The sequence below is a fragment of the Propithecus coquereli genome, unplaced genomic scaffold (genome assembly GCF_000956105.1).
Source record: "Propithecus coquereli isolate 6110/MARCELLA unplaced genomic scaffold, Pcoq_1.0 Scaffold358, whole genome shotgun sequence".
In the NCBI taxonomy this organism is placed as follows: Eukaryota; Metazoa; Chordata; class Mammalia; order Primates; family Indriidae; genus Propithecus; species Propithecus coquereli.
The window spans coordinates 1,054,457-1,073,172 of record NW_012149263.1 but is presented as its reverse complement, the minus strand read 5'-3'; the positions used below and the strand labels follow the sequence as shown (position 1 = coordinate 1,073,172).

The following is an 18,716-nucleotide window of genomic DNA, read 5'->3' as shown; positions in this document are numbered from 1 at the left end:
TTCTCTTTCTATTTTCTTGCTTTTGGATTCATAGTGTATTATGAGTTCATTTCCCTGTGTTTTAGCTGATTAGATATACATCTTTTTTATTATCCTTTTAGTATTTACTCTAGAGATTTGAACATTAATTCTTTACTCATTAGAATATAATATAAATTTGCACTTGTAACATTTCCCAGCCAATGCAAAGATTTTACAGCCATTTAGCTCCATTTATTGCATTTCTATCTATTGTGCTCTTGAAGTCAAGTATTTTTATTTTACATGTATTTTGAACCCCACAAGAAATTACTTTTAAAAACACTCAATATTAATTTAGTTTTACTCACATATTTACTCTTCTGGTGCTTTCATTTCTGCATTACTTTGCTTCCACTGGGGATCATTTGCTTGCTACCTGCAGCATTCTCTTTAGTATTACTTTCAGGGCACACTGCTGTGGTGAATTCTCTTAGTTTTCATCTGAAAAATCTTACATTTTTTTTGCCTCCATCTTTAAGGGATATTTTAACTATGGTATAGAATTCTACGTGGCAGTTATCTTCTATAGTGCTCGTTTCATTGTCTTTTAGCTTCCATTATTTCTGTTTAAAAGTCAATTGTAAATCTTACGTTTGTTGCTTTGAAATTTTGCTTTGAAAAATTGTCTTTTTCTTATCTGGCTATTTTAAAGATTTCCTCTTTGGTTTTCAGCAGTGGTTTTTTTTGTTTGTTTTTTTTTATAACCTACCTAGATGTGATTTTCTTTATGTTTATACTGTGTGAGGTTCAAAGACCTCGAATTTGCAGCTTGATGTCTGTCATTAGTTTTAGAAAGTTTTAAGTCAGTATCTCTTCAAATATTTCTGGGTTCCTACCTCTCCTTTTCTTCTGAGTCTCCATTTACATGAACTTTATAACTTTTTACAATGTCTCATATTCTTCTTACACTCTTTTTTGTGTTTTCTTATCTTTTATCCTTGCATGTTTAAGTATAGATATTTTTCTACTGACCCATCTTTCATTTTACTATTCCTTTCTTCTGTTGTGTCTGATAGGTTGTTACCCCTTCTAGTACATTTCTAATTTCACAAATTTTATTATTTAGTTCTAGTATTCCATTTGATTTTTCTTCCATATAGATTCAAATTCCTCATCTTTTCATCTCTTAGACATAGTAATCATGGTTATCTTAAAGTCTGTAGTTATAATTAGAAATAGGGTTGGTCTGATGCAAGCTACTGAATTGTAGCAGTAAACAGAAGTCTCACCCCCTTGTTTAAAGAATAGCAGGGAATCTAGATTCTCATATGAAATCTCTTGGATTTTACATGTTGGTCACTGATTTAAATATTCTGAAAACACTCTAGAGCGGCCAATCAAAGCATTTCTTCAGGCTGGATGCATCCAGTTTGTGACTTCTCACCTACATAAAATGAATGTTGGGAGTGGATTTTCTCATCGTTTCCCGACAGCCCCTCTTACCTGCCTAGAAAAGAGTCTCTAGGCTACGGAGAGAAAGACAGAGACAGAGAGAAGGAGGGAGATGGAGGGGGAGGGATAGGGGTATGGATGTTAGTGTGTCTTAGATGGAGGGACTTCACAGGGTCCCGGGAAGCCGACAAAAACTGCGGATGGTTTTGCAGGGTGGGGGCAGCAGCAAGACACCGTGGAAGCAACAGTTCCAGAAAGGTCTAAGCGTACGTCTTATGCCAAATATAGTCTGAGAGGTCCTTCAGGGGGCTGGGGGCAAAGCTGAGAAAGCCCTCGGCCGTGGAGCCAGGCAGATGTCTTAGCAAAGACTTAGATGAACCCCTGACCTCCCCACTGTGGCCCTTGTTCCGTCTTCTTCAGCCACTGTGGCCCCCATGCCCCTTAAATATACTAACCAGGCAGCCGCGTCAGGGTTCGGTCCTCTCCTGGGAATCTGCTTCCTCCAGATATCCACGTGGCTCTTTCTCTCACTCCATTCAGGTGTTCGGAAACCTCGTGTCCTTAGCGACTACTCAGACAGGCCTAACCATCCTCCCTAAAATAGCTCACACCTGCACACCACCCTTTGGCTTTCTATCCGCATTTCCCTGCCCTGTTTTTCTCGAGTAATTATTATTACAGATGATTTTCATTATTTGTGGGTTCTGAATTTGCGAATTCGCCTACTCACTACAATTTATTTGTAACTTCAAAATCAATACCCACGGTGCTTTTATAGGCATTTGCAGACACGTGCAAATGGTGAGAAATCTGAGTCACCCAAGAGGGAGCGTGTTCCCAGCTCAGGTAGAATAAGGCAACGCCCTGCCTTCTAGTGTTCCTAAAGGCAGGAAGGCTGTGATGTGTGTTACAGGGAAAACAGGCGTTGGGTAAGCGTTGTTCAGGCACGAGTTACGGTGCTGTGGCCGTGAGTTCAATTTTAATGAATCAATAGTATATATTTAAAAGGTGCCTTTCAACAAAACTACACATAAAACAAGGTTATGTATTGATCAGCTGACAAATATGTGATGACCAAAAGCTTGCAGGAACCTAACCCTGTATTTCCCCTAGGTATTTGCGAATTCTTAGCAACTTTACAGAACATAACTGCCGCAAGTGATGAGAACCGACTGTACCTGTTGTTACGTGTTACAGATTTGTTTATTGTGTTTCTCTTCCACTAGAAGATAAGCTCAAGGAAGGCAAAGGCTTTGTCTAACCTGTTCACTGCTATGGTTAGAGGAATGGCTGGCACACAGTTGGCATTCGGTGAACGTTTGTGAAATGACTGAATGACAGCTCGTTAAGCCAGCACAATATTTTTAATATCAGGACCGAGAAGGGGTTTAGAAAAGAGATTGGAAAAAGGCAATTGAGAAAAATATGTGTTTGTTTAGGAAGAATTGAGTCCTGCGGATATCTGGGGGAAGAGCCAGGGAGCAGCACATGCAAAAGTCCTGAGGCAGGAGCCCCTTTGCTCGCCTGACCTGTTCAGGGACAGCAGGGAGGCAGCGGGGCTGGGCGGGCAGTGGAAGGAGAGGTGTAGACGTCAGAACAGTCACCAGAGGGGGTTTGTTTGCTGCTCTATCCCCAGTGCTGAGAAGTGTGCCCGGAGCCCAGCAGTGTCCAGGAAAAATGTGTTGAATGTTCACATTGACACTCAATGCTCTTGGACCATCCCTGGCAGTGTAGACTCACCCCTGGGGAAAGCTGGGGGAGGCAGGCGGTAGAGACAACCCTGAAAAGACACATCATTTCCTCTTATCCCAATGAAATGGGGCGCTGGAAGTAGAAATTAAGTAGGACAGTCAGCTTGTCACAAAACAAAAGGGGATGGTGACTTCACATGCCCATGCGGGCTGCAGTTCATGCACTGATCAGGGCTGAGGCCGGAGTTCATGGTGACCTCACAATGCCCAGGTGGTGCCGGCCCCCTGCCACTGTCCCAGTCCGCCATGCTGACCACCCTGGGGCTGCTGCTCAGCTTTGCTGTCCCAGTGCTGGGGGTCTACCTTTCCATTAGCTGTCCCGGAGGCAAGCAATGCCAACGGGCCCTGCTCTCAGGGAATGACATCCTGCTGCACTGCAACTCCTCAGGGGCACGCTGGCATTACTTCCTCGCACACAGCTGGGACCAGCCGCCTTCCAAGGTCTCCGGTTTTTCCAATATAGAAATAACGCCCAAGGGCAGCCTCATCATTAGAGAGCCGTTGCCCTCCCAGACGGGGGTCTACTGCTGCCTGAACGAGAATGGCACCCAAGTGGTGCAGTACGAGATTGACTTCCAGGACGTCGCCACGCTGCACATAACACACACGGGCCTGGGGCAACAGCCTCTGCAGAATGAGACCCTATACCCGGACGGCAAGGAGCTCATCTTCACCCGCTGGGAGCCCTGGCAGGACTGTAACCGCTGCGGGGGGCCGGGCGAGCGTAAACGCCTGGGGTACTGCTACGTCGGGGAGCCCCTGGAGGAGCCCACGCCCTGCTGGCTCTATCTGAAAGAGGTGGAGGTGTGGTCCAGCCGCATGCGGCCTGAGCTGCAGGTGGAGGCCTGCGACACCCCGTGCTTTGACGGTGAACCACTGGGGGTGGGTTACATCACCTTCGACGACTTCCAGCTCAAGGAGGAGTCAGAGTCTGTGTGGCTCTCCTGCCCCTTAGCATCCATCTACAGGTGACGGGAGCCTTCCCGATGAATCTGCGCGCAGAGGGAGGGGTTCCCGGGGGCTTGCCCGGCAGGCTCAGCGGTCGTCAGGACAGTTTCAGGCCCTGCCCTCAGGAAGCCCACACTCCAAGGGGAGCCAGCCCAGCGTGCTGCGAGCTGGGGTGGGAGAAGCCCAGGCAGCGTGATGAGACCGCGACGGGGAAAGCCAAGATGCTGGGGAGCTCTGAGAGGTCCCCGACTTATTGGGAGGAGAGGACGGTGCCCCAGGGTGCCCACCAGGGCCTGCCTCCGGAGCTCACACTCGTGTTCTGTGTTCCTTCCTGGAGCTCCTGGGAAACCTCCCCTCCTCCTCCTCTTCCCCAATCCACCTCCCGGCCCCCGAGCAATAAGAAATAAGTATTATAATAAGTACAACCACTCCCAGGTGTGAGGATGGAGAAGATGTGCCGTCTTCTCCCTCCCCAGCCTCCCTGCCCCAGGAGGTCCATTGTACAGATGGGGAAACAGCAGATCAGAGGGGTGCAGCCCTTGTCCCGGGCATCCCTGGCGGGAGGTGGCAGCGTAGACCCTAAATTCCCACATACTTGGCCACAGGGTCCCCTTGCCCTCCCCGATGTGTGACTTTGGCCTCGTGGCTTCTGTCTGGGCCTCGGTTTCCTCACTTTTAGAATGGGGGTGAATTCGTTTCATAAGGCTACTATAACAAAGTACCACCAACTTTGGCTTAAAACAACAGAAATGTGTTTTCTCGCCATTGAGAGGCTGGGAGTCTGAAGCCAAGATGTCAGTAGGGCTACATTCCCTCGGAGGCGCTGGGTAGAATCCTTGCCTTTTCCTGGCTGCGGGCGGCAGCCAGCGATCCTTGGTTTCCCTCAGCTCGTAGCTGCCTCAGCCCAGCGTCTCCCTCCGACACCACCTGGCATTCTTCCTGCTGTCTGTGTCTCTGCGTCTCTTCCCCTTCTCTGGAGAGGACACCGGTCACATTGAATTTAGGGCCCACCCTACTCCAACATGACCTCATCTTAATTAATTGCATCTGCAATGACCCAGTTTCCAAAGAAGGTTACACTCCGAGGTTCTGGGAAGCACATGAATTTCAGGGGGGCGTTCTCCAGCTCAGCACGGGGGTCTTGCTGGCCCCAGCCTCATGGGGTCAGTGTGATGTTTAAGGAGGCTGATGACCGCAAAGTGCTTGTCACAGTGTCTGACACGGTTCCGCGGTCCACACGGGTCGTAGCTGTTGCTGTTGTGTGTTGCTCTTCCTGTGTCGAATATCCTTGCTGTTCTTCGGCCACGCGGGGCGTGCTGTGCGCCTGGCCCATTGATTCACCAAACACATCCTCACCGCTCATTTACACGCCAGGCACTGTTCTGGGGACCCGGGAAACGGTGAAGAACGAGACGGACAAACATCTCTGCCCTTGTGGAGCAGGAAATCTGTAGTATTTTAAGATGTGCAAAATATACAGCATTTGAGGGGGTGGCAATTTCAGGGAGGGCTACCGGGGGTGGGGATGGGGGAATAGAGTTGTAAGTGGGGGGCCAGGGAAGGTTCCTTTCAGAAGGGGCCCTTGGCCAGGACTGGGGGGGGGGCACTCGGGCCGAGGAAGAGCCTTCCAGGCAGAGGGAACAGCCGGGGCTGAGGCTGCATCCGCGGGTCGGAGGAACATCTGGGAGACCAGCATGGCTGGGGAGGGCGAGTGAGAGGTGGCAAGGGGGTGATGGGGACAGAGAGGAAGGGCCACACATTGTTACGGGGTGTGCTCCCCTCTTCCTGCAGATGACCCTTTGGGGTCGATAGCATCCTCACGCTCGCATGTTCAGAAGAGCATAGGGAGGCCCAAAGAGCTGGAGGCGTTTGCCCGGGTCGCCCAGCCAGTGAGGGGCCGGCTCTGGGAGCCCCTCGTGCTGTCCCCACCTCCCTTCCGACATCGGTCCCCCGTTCTCCCCGGGGCCCTGCAGCTGATCTTGTCCTCCCCGCAGGCCGGTCATCTGGGAAGCTGACGAGACGCCCCTGACGTGGCAGCGGCAGCTCTCGGGCCGGGCCGACGACACCTTCCTGGACCCCTCCACCGGCGGCAGGCAGCTGCAGGTTTTCCAGCCGGCCGTTTACAGGTGCTTCGTGCAGCAGGAGCTCATGGCCCAGTTCAACCCCAGGCCCGGCCCCGAGGTACTGGAGGCCCAGGAGGAAGAGAGCGAGGCGCAGCCGCGGGAGGCCGGGGGAGGCCGGCGGAGGAGGGCACACCCTGTCCTCACGGGCCTGAAGCTGGCACTGCTCGCGGGCGCCGTGCTGGCCCTGGCCGGGCTGCTGCTCAGGTGCCGCCGCCCTTCCCGGGGCTCGAGAAGAGACTGGGTGGTGCTGGTGAAATAAAGCGGCCCCCAGTGCCCAGGGGACCCGCCTCCCGTTCCTTCGTCGCCCCAGCTCCCCGCGCACGGCTCCCGCTCCCCAGCCCGCCCCACGCACCCCGGTGCTCTGAGTGTGTGATCCGAAACAGGCCTGTGGCAACAGCCAAGGGTGACTGCGCCCGTCCCTGTTTCAGGTCCTGCTCTGTCCATGCATGAGTGGTCCCCTTCCACAGATGAGGAGACTGAGGCAAGACTAGCTATTTAGTGACTGGAGGGTGGGGCTCCGTTCAAACCGGGGTTGCCTGGCTCAAGGCCGGTGCTGCTCAGAGGGCCAGAGGGAGCGAGGCCATGGTTTGGGGGGGTCCTCCCAGTGTGGTAAACCGTGGCCTCCTCACTCACCCCATTCTCCCAAGGACACAATGGGGGTGTGAGCTGGCAGCGCCCAGGCCCCCAGATCTGCACTGGGCCCTGCTGCCTGCCCCCTGCCCCGCTGTGCCTGGGCCTGCGGGCCCCCCGAGTCCCCAGTCAGAGGGGCTGCCCGAGACGTCCAGACCTAGGGCAGCCAGACACACGCCAGCCTTCCCGGCCCTCCTCGCGGCGCAGCGAGCCCCCTCGGACCTGGAAAGGGGAGACGGGCCGCTCCGCTGGAACAAGGCGCCGGGCCTGGCGGAGCTGCCCGTGGAAATCGCCCGGCCTGGCTGTTCCCAGAACTGTATGCGCCGTTTAGCCAAGTGCAAGAGCGAGGAATCAAATATTCATGCCCTTTAAAATTCATCGCTCTAATAGTCCACTGGGAAGCAATGACAGGACAGATGTGAAACTCTCCCGGAACAGACCTTGTGCCCGAGGACAGGGCAGAGCTCACCCCTCGTGTCCCAGACACTGTCGCCAAAACACGCGAGGCTTCGCACGGTGCCAGAGCCTCAAGGATGCCTGCAGGGTGAGGGGGCGTGCCCTGAGAACCGACGGGGGCGCCCCGGGAAGCACAGGCAGAGAAAGGCAGTAATAAGAGCAAATATTCTGGGCTTCCTGGTGGGGCCGAAACTCAAGCCCTTCGTAAGCATCACGGCCGCACAGCCGTCCGCGAGGCCGGTGTTGCTGTTGACCTTGTTTTGCAGCTGAGAGCATCGAGGCGCAGAGGCCTGAGTGACCTGCCTGAGGTCGCTCGGCCATCTTGGGAAGGGGCTGGCGATGGGAGGGTGAACCGAGACCTGTGGCCCCCCAGCCTGGCTCCCAGGAAAACCCCGCGGTGTCCCGCGCCCACGGCAGCCCCCGCTGTGCGGTAGCTGGAGGAGCAGCAGCGAGAGCCAGGCACGGTCCAGGCCACTCCGCACGGCACAGCCCAGGCTGTCTGCTCCCCACTGGGGCAGGCGGTCCCTCAGGTGACCCCAGTGCCCTCCACCTCCTGGTGCCCGTGCCTTTGTGTGATCCCCTCCTCTTCAGCGTGGACCCGACCAGTGACCTTGCTTCTAACCTACAGCACAGGGTGGAAGTGTTGGGCCGTCACCCCCAGAGTGGGTTACATCATCTAAGACGCGGTCTCAGCAGCTGTGCTGAAGGAACCCCCATGGCAAGGAGCTGCCAGTGGCCTCTGGGACCTCCCAGTGACCTCCAGTTGACAGCCAGCAGAAAGCCAGCGCCCTCAGTCACACAGCCAGAGGGGAATGAACTCGGTCAGTGACCTGAATGAGCTCGGAAGCAGCTGCGTCTTCAGCTGAGCCCCCAGGAGCATCCTGGTGGCCACCTGGCCGCAGCCTTCTGAGACGCCGAGCGGAGGGCCCGCTGACACACACAGGCTGAGATGTAACTGCGTGCAGTTTGAAGCCGCTACATTTGTGGCAATTTGTTACGCAGCAACAGACAAGTCGTGTACCTCCCTTGTCCTCCAGCCCGCCTGGGAAGTCCCCACGGCTTTAGCAGTCTCAGGGATGGTTCTAGTGTGTGCCGGGGGCTTCCTGACTCCCCTCAGGAGCCTGCTGGGCCACTCGGGAACAGGCTGCTGCCCCCCAGAGCAGTCCGCGGCCTCAAGGGACGGGAGTTGGAGGATAAGCATCTGCTTCTTCCCCACTGGATGTGCAACTCTGGGGACACTGTGCACATTCTCTCTGAGGGCGCCCGGGGCTGACATGTTCACAGGTGCTGGGACTCAAAGTGGAGTCTTGGGGAGGCCGTCACTCAGCCTTCCCCAAAGCGGTTCCAGGCGGAAGCGGCATATATACGGGCTTTGGGGTGGGTGTCTGCTTGGTGGATGGAGCTGCCCCGGGCAGGGAGGCAGCCGTGGTAGAAGAGGCTTCAGGAAGGTAGTCAGGGCAGGCCAGACCCCATAGGACCCTGTAGGCCCGGAGAAGGGCTTAGGATTTTATTTGAAGTGAGGTGGGAGCTATAGGAGGGTTTTGAGCAGTGGAGGGATGTGATCTGATCTCCGTTTAAAATGGTGGTTCTGATAACGTGGAGTCCCCCACAGGTAAGGGTGAGGGGAGCCCCCAGGTTGGGGCAGGGAGTAGCAGCCACTTTGCACGTGGCCAAGTGGACAATGAGAAACTTCTGCCACCCAGCGGGAGCCGTGGTGAGGCCTGCCCTTCCCTACTAAAAATAGAAAAATTAGCTAGGCATGGTGGCACTTGCCTGTAGTCGCAGCTACTTGGGAGGCTGAGGCAGGAGGATCGCTTGAGTCCAGGACTTTGAGGTTGCAGTGAGCTATGATGACACCACTGCACTCCAGCCCAGGAGACAGAGCGAGACTCTGTCTCTACATAAATAAATAAACGCATGTCAGCTGACTGAAGGAAGAAACGAATGGGCAATAATCCCAGGAGGTAGGTGTGATGATCCTCATTTTATAGGAATAAAACAGCAGCTCAGGGTGGTTGCAGTGGTTGTTCAGTGTCACAAGGCAGATAAGTGGCAGAGACTGGATCAGACCATCCCAAAGGACTCCTCTTTTTCATGGGAAGAAACCGAGGCCCAGAGAGGTGAATTCATTTGCTCATGGAAACAAAGTTAGTATATCAGTCATGGCTGCAAAACAGAGTATCCCCCACGTAGAGATTTGAAATAGTAAGCATTTATTACTGCTTACACGTGTACAAATTGGCTGGGTAATTCGGATGTTAGCTGGGACCATTCATGCTTCTCTGGTTAGCAGCCGGGGTTGCCTCTGCTGATCTTGGCTGGGGTCTCTCGCTTAGTTGGGAGTTGGCTCTCTTAGGCTGGACCGCATGTCGTCAGCTGGGGCAACCGGGTTCTCCTCTGTGTGGTCTCATTCTCCCGCAGGCTGACCCAGGCTTGTCCGCAAGGGGGTGGCAGGGGTCCAAGAAAGTGATCGAAGTTGCAAGGCCACCTGAGGCCCAGTCTCAGAACTAGCGCCTTATCACCAGGGACTGGGATGGGGAGGCCTCAGTCTGCCCTGTGACCTGAAGGTCAGGGTTTTGGAAGGCCCCCGGGCAAGGTTGAGTTGAACCAGATGTAGCGGTTAGCTACTGCTGTGTAAGAAACCATCCCAAACTCAGGGGCTTAAGACAACATTGATATATTTGTCTCTCCATTCTGTGGGTTGGTAACACAGGCTGGGCTTACTCACGCATCTGTGGCCGGCTCTGGGTATCTGGAGGACTCTGCCTCAGGGGGCTGGGTGGTGGCCGTTGGCTGGGGAGCCTCCGGGCTCTCTTCTTCCAGCAGGGTAGCCCAGGCATGTTTGTGAGGTCATGGCGAGGTCATCCAGACAGCAAATGGAAGCTGCAAGGGTTCTTGAAGCCCAGGCTTGGAACCAGGACAGCCTCCCTATCACCGTGTTCTACTGTCCCAAACAATGACAAAGTCAGCCCAGATTCGAGGGGTGGGGAAACAGACTCCATCTCCTGCTGGGAAGAGTGGCAAAGTCACATTGCAAAAATGTCAAGGAGCGCCCCTGTGTGCAACCCCATTACTGCAGGCAGACAGTAACAGCTGGGGCTCTAACCCAGGAGGCACCTGCCCCCATGCGGTCTACTCTTCTTAAGTTGTGTCAGTTCTGTTCCTTTTCTTAGCTTCCCCCACCCCCTCACGTCTTCCCTATTATCTGAGCCTCCCGATTGCCTTTGGTATCAGAACATTCGCTGCAAGTAACAGAAATCCAGGCGAAGAAGGAATTCATCGGCTCTTGGAAGTGAGAAGTCCAGGGGCAGGTACTGCTTCAGGCACAGTTAGGTCCAGGTGCCCATACAGTGTCCTCTAAGGTTGCCTTCCTCCGTGTCCCCACTCTACTTTTTCCTGCGTCGTCTTAATCCTCAAGCAGGTGCTTCCCAAGAGGAGAGGGGATGCCCCTCGTCAGCTGCAGGGTCCCATCACAGCAGCTCAGCGACCCGAATGGGAGGCGAGCACACCTCCTGTAACAAAAACAGCATCAGTGGCGGCAACAGCAACGGGGTGTTTACCGTGTGCCGGGCACCGGGCTCAGTAGGCAGCGAGCGCTGACTTATCTCATCCTTGCAACACCCTATGAGGCATAAATGATCACCACTCCCATTTTACAGATGAGGAAACTGAGGCACAGAAGGATTAAACCCTGGTCTAAGTTTACATTGGTTGTAAGTTGTGGGGCTGGGAACTGAACCCAACCAGGGCTCTAGAGTCCTTGCTCTTAACTCCCACCTCGTTCTAGCAGAAAAATAGTAATATTAATAACAGCAAACCCTGATTCAGAACGGGTACGCTGTGCCTGACAGTATTCTGAGTGTCAAGAAATCATCATCATCATCATCATCATCATCATTTAATCTTTCCAGCAACGCTATGAGGTAGGCATTGTCATTATCTCCATTTCACAGCTGGGGAAACTGAGGCACCGCAAGCATAGCTAAGCCTGACGTCACATACGGGGCAGCTGGGACTTGAACCCAGGCAGAGGGGTCTAGCGTCTGCATCTGCTGTCCCCAGGGTCCTGCTCCTGAGCGAGGGCTGAGGTCAGACTCGGGGAACCCAGGGCAGCCCGGCGCGCTCACTCGCCACAGGCCGGCCAGTCCGTCCTCTGCCCTCCACCTGCTGCCTGGCACAGCCTTCCCAGGACTCCCCGCGAGCAGACCTACCTGAGGCCGGCGGGGCCAGAGGGGCAAAGAGGCCGGTGGCCGGATGGTGAGGGCTGCAGCGACGACCCCTGACGCCCGGCCAGCTGGGGCCTCTTTGAGTCCTGCCTCCCACATCCGCACGTGGCCATAACCTTGACACCTGTCAGACCTCTGCAAAACAGCCCTTGCCCACCGCCCTGATAGGAAGCCTGGGCGAGGTGCCAAGTCGTGTTTAATGCATTTATGAGAAACCAAGACACGGCTATTCATAGCCCTTTGACTCGTCTGCCAGCTGAGAACTGGCAACGTAATGACATCGCAGAGTGGAAAGCAGGCAGTGCCACTTGCCCCTCAACGAAGACAGCAGGCGTGCTTTGTCCTCATCGGGTTCTTGGGCGTGGGGACAACGGTCCCCATTTCGCAGCTGGGAAACTGAGGCTCAGAGAGGGATGATCACTTGCTCATAGCCTCGTGGCCGGCACGGGGCGGGGCTGGAATCCAGGTGGACACATAGCTCACCCAGCAGACTGCCTCGGCCGCACGGTCCCTACCCTGCCACCAACGCCTTTAAGGACAAAACTCTTTTGTTCAGTTGTTCGTGGGAATCGTTGCAAACATCCTACCTGCTTCATGCCTTCTTCTCTCACCTCTATCCCCACCCCTTCCTACTCGCCCTCTTCCTTCCTCTTTGACATTAAAAGATATTCTTTCTTGTCCCTTTTCTTCGTTCCTTTCCCCCTTCCTTTCTTCTTTGTTCCGTTGTTTATTCATCAGGGCAATAATCGTAACGCTAGCAATAGCCGACGCTAGAACGGCCCACGGGGGTCCCAAGTCCTCCTCACCCAGCCTCTGCTGATGTTCTAGAAAATACCGTCTTTCCCCACTTTGCAGACACCATCAGAACGCCCCGGGGCTCCTCCAAGCTGAGGACCCCCTGCGTGCGGGACTTGCCTTGCTCCCGCCACGGATGACCTCAGCACCCTCTCCGGCCACCCTCTCCGTAGTGGCGGTCACTACGGCACCAGAAATAAATCAAGAAAGTGCCCGCCTTTGGGGAAGTCTGACGTTTGATCGTTTTACTCTACGGTGACCGTTTGTGGTGGGAAGTTCATAGACGGGTCTCCACTGCCCTTCATGGGGGTCATCGCTCTGTGCCTCAGTTTCCCCATATGTGAAATGGGGTTAGTACTGGCATCCACCTCACCCTTACTGCTGGGAAAATTAAGCGGAGGCTACACGTGTCGTGCTCAGAAGAGTGCCCGGCACAGAGCACGGGCTTCACGGACGCCTCCTGGTGTCGGTGGTGGGGCTGTTACCGAACTCCGCCTTCCGAGAGCTGGCGCGGCCTCCGGCTGGCTGTGCCCCCGTGGACTCCTGCTGCCTCGTGCTGCCAAGCTGGAGCCCTCTCTGCAGGCACGATGTCCAGGCTCCAGCGACGGCCCCGAATCCTCAGCCAATCATCGGCTCTGATGTCAGTGCCCCTCTGCCCAGGTGTCAGTGGGGGTGTGGACGTGCAGGGGAATGAGACATGCCGACACTTAGGGTCTCGTGGGGAGGCCCTGCGGGTTCCAAGATCCATGGCTTCCAGCCTCATGTCCTGCGCGGCCGTCGCGCTGGTGTCGCCGCGGTGCCCCGACGCCCATCTCTCCCCACCCTCCGCTTCCTTCCTCCAGAGGCGCGTCACCCGCCCCGCGCTGCTGCTTCGTGTCTCTCAGAATTTCCAGTTCTTAACAAGATGTTTATGCCACTGTTCCGTGATTCATCGGTGTTACCCACAGAGCCGTCCTCTGCTGACTTCCTGCCCTGGACGGGGAGGTTTCGCTTCATACTGTGCCCCTTCTGATGCCATGACGCCATGACGCCACTCAGCCTGCCCGAGTCCCGGTGTCCACATCTGCAAATGAGAATAACGTCTTCAGGTTGCAGCGAGGAGTGAACAAGTTAATTCCTGCAACGCACTTAGAGCAGACTTTGCCCACGGTCGGGGCAGCGTGTATGTGGCTGTCATTGTTCATAGTCATCACCGCCATTGTTGGCTTTTCTGTTTGTTATCCTGCTACTTTCAGTAACGGGTGGATTCTCCATTTCTTCTTGCTTTCTCCTCTCTCGCCCTGCAATGGGGACATGGTGGTCTTGAACCGCCGGGGACGACATCCTTGGGTGGCACAGCAGCCCGGGAGAAGGGCCCGGCTGCGCTGTCTCTGAGAAAGAGAGTTTTCTGCCTGCTTTGAGCCATGATTATTTTGGGTACCTGCTGTAGATGGGCTTTTATCTTCCCCCAACTTTTAAACATGAAAACTTTCGAACCTACAGAAAAGTCGAATAAATTTTACACAGAATGAGTATATGGGTGTAAGGGTGATTCTACCACTGTTCTCGTTTTTCTAAATCTGCTTCATCATAAGTCTACCTGTCCATCCTCTATTTATTCATCAGTCCTTCTGATTTCTTTGATGTATTTTAAAGATTGGTACCAACTAAGTGTTTAAAAAAAAGAAAGAAAGAAAGAAAAAAGACGATGTATTGTAAAGAAAGTTAGAGTGAAGACTTTTAAAGCAGACATCGGTACTCTACCCCTAAACTTTTCAGCATTCATGTCACTAACTTGAGTTCAATGTTTGCAGTTATTTTTTGAGGTAAAATTTACATGCAGTGAAATGCACGTATTTTCAACATGCATTTGCTGAGTTTTGACCAATGCATACATTTATGCAAGAAGTACACACTTCTGCTTTAAACTACAGATGCCTATTAAGATAAAGAACATTTCTATTACCCCATTAAGTTCCCTCATGCCCCTTCCCAGATAATCCTCACCCCCAAACTCTACCCCCCAGGGCAATCATGGTTCTGATATTTTTACTGTTAAATTATCAGGGTGGATGACATGTATGTGCTGGGAGTGACCTTAGTTAAATTTTGTGGTTAGTGGATAGAGTTGGAAAAAAAAAATTCACTGCTCCCTTCCATAGAATACGGAGACCATAATCAACACTGTCATGCACCGCAGTGACAGGGCCTGGAGTGGAGAAGGGACTCCCAGTGCTGACAGCTGACACAGTGCCCAGTGAGGGCGCTGGTCTGAATACTGAATGGGCCACACTGTTTAAGGTCCTGGGCTAGCACTGGTTCTCCCATCTTGTGTGCATCCCTCCCCCAGGGTGCATCACATAAGACAATGTTGGCTGCAAGTAAGAAAGTAAGAAACATCTTAAAAAATAAGGGCTTTTATTATTTTAAAAAACAACTAGTCCTATGAAGGTAGGGAGGGTCTACAGTGGTCAATGCACCAATTAAATGGTGTCCACATAGAGTCAGACCCCTTGGCATGTTGGCACGTTGGCAACATCATTCCTCATGGTGGCAATATGGCTGCCACAGTCCCAGCCATCATTTTCTGCAGATGCAAAACATTACAACCTTATACTTCCTTTTGCTAAAAACATACTATGCCCATTTCCTTTCCATATTTTAAGTGTTTAGCCTTTCTGATTTTGGTCTTGGTACTAATTAATGGGATTCTAGTTCTCAAGGATTAGAGGCTCTTTTAAGTGCTGGTGAAAGAAATTGCAGAAAGTTAAGGAGCAAAATGATCTCTTCCTTTGTAGCTGCACAAAATCAGACACTCCTCAGCATCACAAAACTCTTCTTTCAAATAATCTCTATAGGCCACAGGGACTTCAGAGATCATCGGTATGTCTTGTCAAAGGAAACTTTAACCTTCCAACATCTGTAATTCTGATTTCTTGCCTTACTTAATAATTTATTGCCCCGGGAATAATACTTAAATTGGCACGTAGATTCTGAAAAGGATAAATATTTATGAGTTTTTTCTTTGTTAAGCCAGAAGAATATTATTACCACCCCCTCTTCTCCCATGCAGATGGAAGGGAAAACAAAAACATACGACATTGTTATAATTCTGCTTTAGAATAAGAGTTTGAAAGAGTCTCATTTTATGCCAGTTAATGCCTCCTCACACTGCCACATTTTTTCTGGGAGGCGGAAAAAGAAAGTTTCTTTCTCTTGCATTACTTTTTTTTTTTTTTTTGAGACAGAGTCTCACTCTGTTGCTGGGGCTATTGTGTAGTAGCGTCATTATAGCTTACAGCAACCTCAAATTCCTGGACTCAAGTGATCCTCCTGCCTCAGCCTCCTGAGAAGCTGGAACTACAGGCTCATGCCACCACACCTGGCTAACTTTTCCTATATTTTGTAGAGACGGGGGTCTTGCTGTGTTGCCCAGGCTGGTCTGGAACTCCTGGCCTCAAGCGATCCTCCCGCCTCGGCCTCCCAGAGTGCTAGGATTATAGGTGTGAACCACAGTACTCCACCTCCTGCATTACTTTTTAAGAGCAAAACATTTTATTCCAGAAGACTCCTGCTGACCAGCCACCAGCAGACTCCCCTGGCATCTTCTTGGCATGTCAAGAAACATGTCACAGCCCCTTCCAGAACCAATCCCTAACAAGGAGACAGGAAACCTATGACCGGTTTAGACCACTCCAGAGGCTGAGGTTACTGTTACCAAAAACTCAGCACTTGTCCACGAGGCCGTATCAGAAGAACGAGGACAAGTGGTTGAGGAAAAAGAAAAAGAAGTTTATTACTTTGCTGGCAAAGGAGGGAAAATGCAGCCTCAAAATCCAAATGTCCTGAACATAAGCAGAAACACGAAGCTTTTAAAGGGAGGGCCCTCAGTTCTAGGCTATTGTTGCTAACGATTCTAATTGTCCGGTGTCTGCCCAAGACAAAGCCCGTGACCTCTGCTCACCTGGGAGGCCCACCCAGACCTCCACCCCGAGCTGACAGTTCAGCTGAGCCATCCTCTGTTACACAAAGAACAAAAGACATTCCCCACACCCCCACTCCAGACCATCTCCCCCCAGGCAGGGAGGCAGACCTCAGTTTCCAAAAAGAGTGGGGGAAGTTTTAAAGAGACAGAAAACATTTTTTTGCCATACATTACTTTTCCTGAACACATGTAAACAGGCTAATAAAATGAGGGCTCTAATTACAAATAAGCAGAGTAAAGGAAAATGGATTTGCTTATTAATAATGCAGATTCCCAGTTCCTGGCGCTGGCCGCATGGCTGTTTCTGTAGTCACTCCCGCCTAGCATTTTGCTTTTGCTTTTATGCCTTTGGGCTGAACGAACTTGAAACACTCAGGCTTCTTAGAATAGGGGCCCCTAGAGGGGGAGTGGTTTCAGAGAGAAGAAAGGAACTGGCCACATCCCTCCAGAGGAAAGTACCTAACCTTTACTGCCTGCGTATTTTTGAGGTTTTATTATCACTCAAGCCTTCTAGCACAAGTGACTGCAACACAAACTAGCTTGAGCACAAAGGGGATTTATTGGTTCTTATAACAGAAAGTCCAGGGGAGTCTGAATTTCAGGTGTGGCTGGATCCAGGTGCTTAACCAATATATTCAAGACTGTGCCTCTCTCTCCTTCTCCCTTCTGCTTTCCTCAGTATTGATTTCATTTTCATGCAGGTCCTCTCTTCTCAAGGACAAAGATGACCTCCAGCAGTTCCAGCCTTACAGCCTAGCAGATAAGTAACCACGGCAGAACAAAAACTGCCTTCCCAACGGTTTCAGCGAAAGTCCGGCAGCTGTCTCTCAGCGGCTTTGCTTGGATGATGTGCTCATTTCTGGATCTGGGGGATGGGGTTGGCTCTGTCCAAATCACATAGGCTAAGGGAAGGGAGAGAGGGTTCCCAGAGAAAAATAAGGGTAAATGAATGCCCACTGGGCATTGTCCTCTCATAGAGAGAGAGAGAGAGAGCCCCCGGGAGCCCCAGCTGACCCTGTTTTAGCATGAAGAGCTGTTCGGCTGCTGATGGGAGGGGCCAGGTTAGCTGGGGTGCTCAGGGAAGGTGTGGGAAGAGGCAATATTGGAAGCAGAGCCCTGAGGGGTAAGAAGTCGGTGTTTCAGGCTGAGGGCCTGGGCAGGGCCAGGGACTCGAGGCAAATCGATATTTGCTGAATGAGCAGATAAATACATGAATGAATGAATGAATGAATGAATGCCTATAGGCAGGGGCTGCACACAAAGAGCCCCGTCTTCCTTCCTGCTCAGAAGGAACCCATGAGCCCGTTTAGCAAAGGGAGAGCAGGAGCTGGGCTGCAGACCTTGCAGGGGGAGTGCAGGGGCAGATGCTGCTGAGGAGGAGGAGGAGGAGGAGGAGGAGGAGGAGGAAGAGGAAGAGGAGGAGGAGGAGGAGGAGGGGAAGGGGTGTTCGGACTCCTCCAAAGCCAGGAGGAGGGGCCCACAGCGGACCCTACTTGGGAGACCACATCCCATGTCCCACACCCCGCTCTGGAGTCTCCTGTGCTCCTGCGAAACCCTCCCCCATCCAAAACCTCTACCCTTCCCTCTCCCTCCCCGCCTCAGCCTTGCTTCCTCTTTTCTGTTCCTCAAACACACCAAGCTTGTTCTCACCTCAGGCCTTTGTGCTTGTGTCCCCTCTGCGACACCCTACCCCCAAACTTTGCAAGGCTGGTTCCTTCTCAGTCCTCAGGTCTCAGACAGGTGTCCCCTCCTCCGAGCAGCCCTCCCTGAGCACTCCGGCTGAATGACCCGCACCCCCGCCCCATCTCACCACCCTGCGTACCTTCCTCTCTCTGAAACTTTCATGTTGTGAACCTGTGGGGGTCACAGCTGTCACCCAGTGCCCAGCGCAAACCCTGGCACAGAGGAGGGGCTCAGAGGACCCTGCGTCCCGCAGCTGCGCAGGCGCCGAATCTCAGCTTCACTCCCTGTGCGAGGGAGCCGCTCTGGCCCTCAATCTCTTCCTCTCTGAACAGGCAGAACAGTAGACACAGCCTCCAAAGGTAACCTGTCTGCAGTTCACGGGGCAGCACCTGTGAATCGAGTCACCAGTTTCGATAGCCAGACAGTTTCTACGAACTTTTCACTTCTGTATATTAACATGTCAGTAATCCTCATGTTCATTTTTGTATTTTGTTAAAACTGAGCACAATGCAATACTTTTTCAAATCCTTTTTCTTCTGGATTATAAAAATATAGGGGGAAAGTGCCCTGAGGAATTCTGTGCAATAAATAAATTTATAAAAAACTTGGGACGTGCCCCATAAGCGTTCGCCGTTATGGTATCAGCACGGTTACAACTGGCTTCCTATTACCCCCAGGGCTGTTGTGAAGTCGGGGGGTTGGGTGTTAAGCACAGCAGTCATCGGCC

General features: G+C 52.6%; 1 protein-coding gene across 1 annotated transcript; it reads left to right on the top strand.

Annotated features, from left to right (window-relative positions):
* The first annotated feature begins 3,410 nt into the window (after window positions 1-3,410).
* On the top strand, window positions 3,411-6,494 carry FAM187B (family with sequence similarity 187, member B). The gene is made up of 2 exons (XM_012651537.1): window positions 3,411-4,132; window positions 6,107-6,494. The coding sequence occupies exons 1-2, from the start codon at window positions 3,411-3,413 to the stop codon at window positions 6,492-6,494; spliced, it is 1,110 nt and encodes a 369-aa protein (XP_012506991.1).
* Window positions 6,495-18,716: the final 12,222 nt, after the last annotated feature.

Excerpts from the sequence above, each read along its gene's own strand:
- FAM187B (XM_012651537.1), top strand. The coding sequence starts at position 3,411 with ATGCTGACCACCCTGGGGCTGCTGCTCAGCTTTGCTGTCCCAGTGCTG. Across the intron at positions 4,133-6,106 it reads CCCTTAGCATCCATCTACAG|GCCGGTCATCTGGGAAGCTG; the intron begins GTGACGGGAGCC and ends TCCTCCCCGCAG.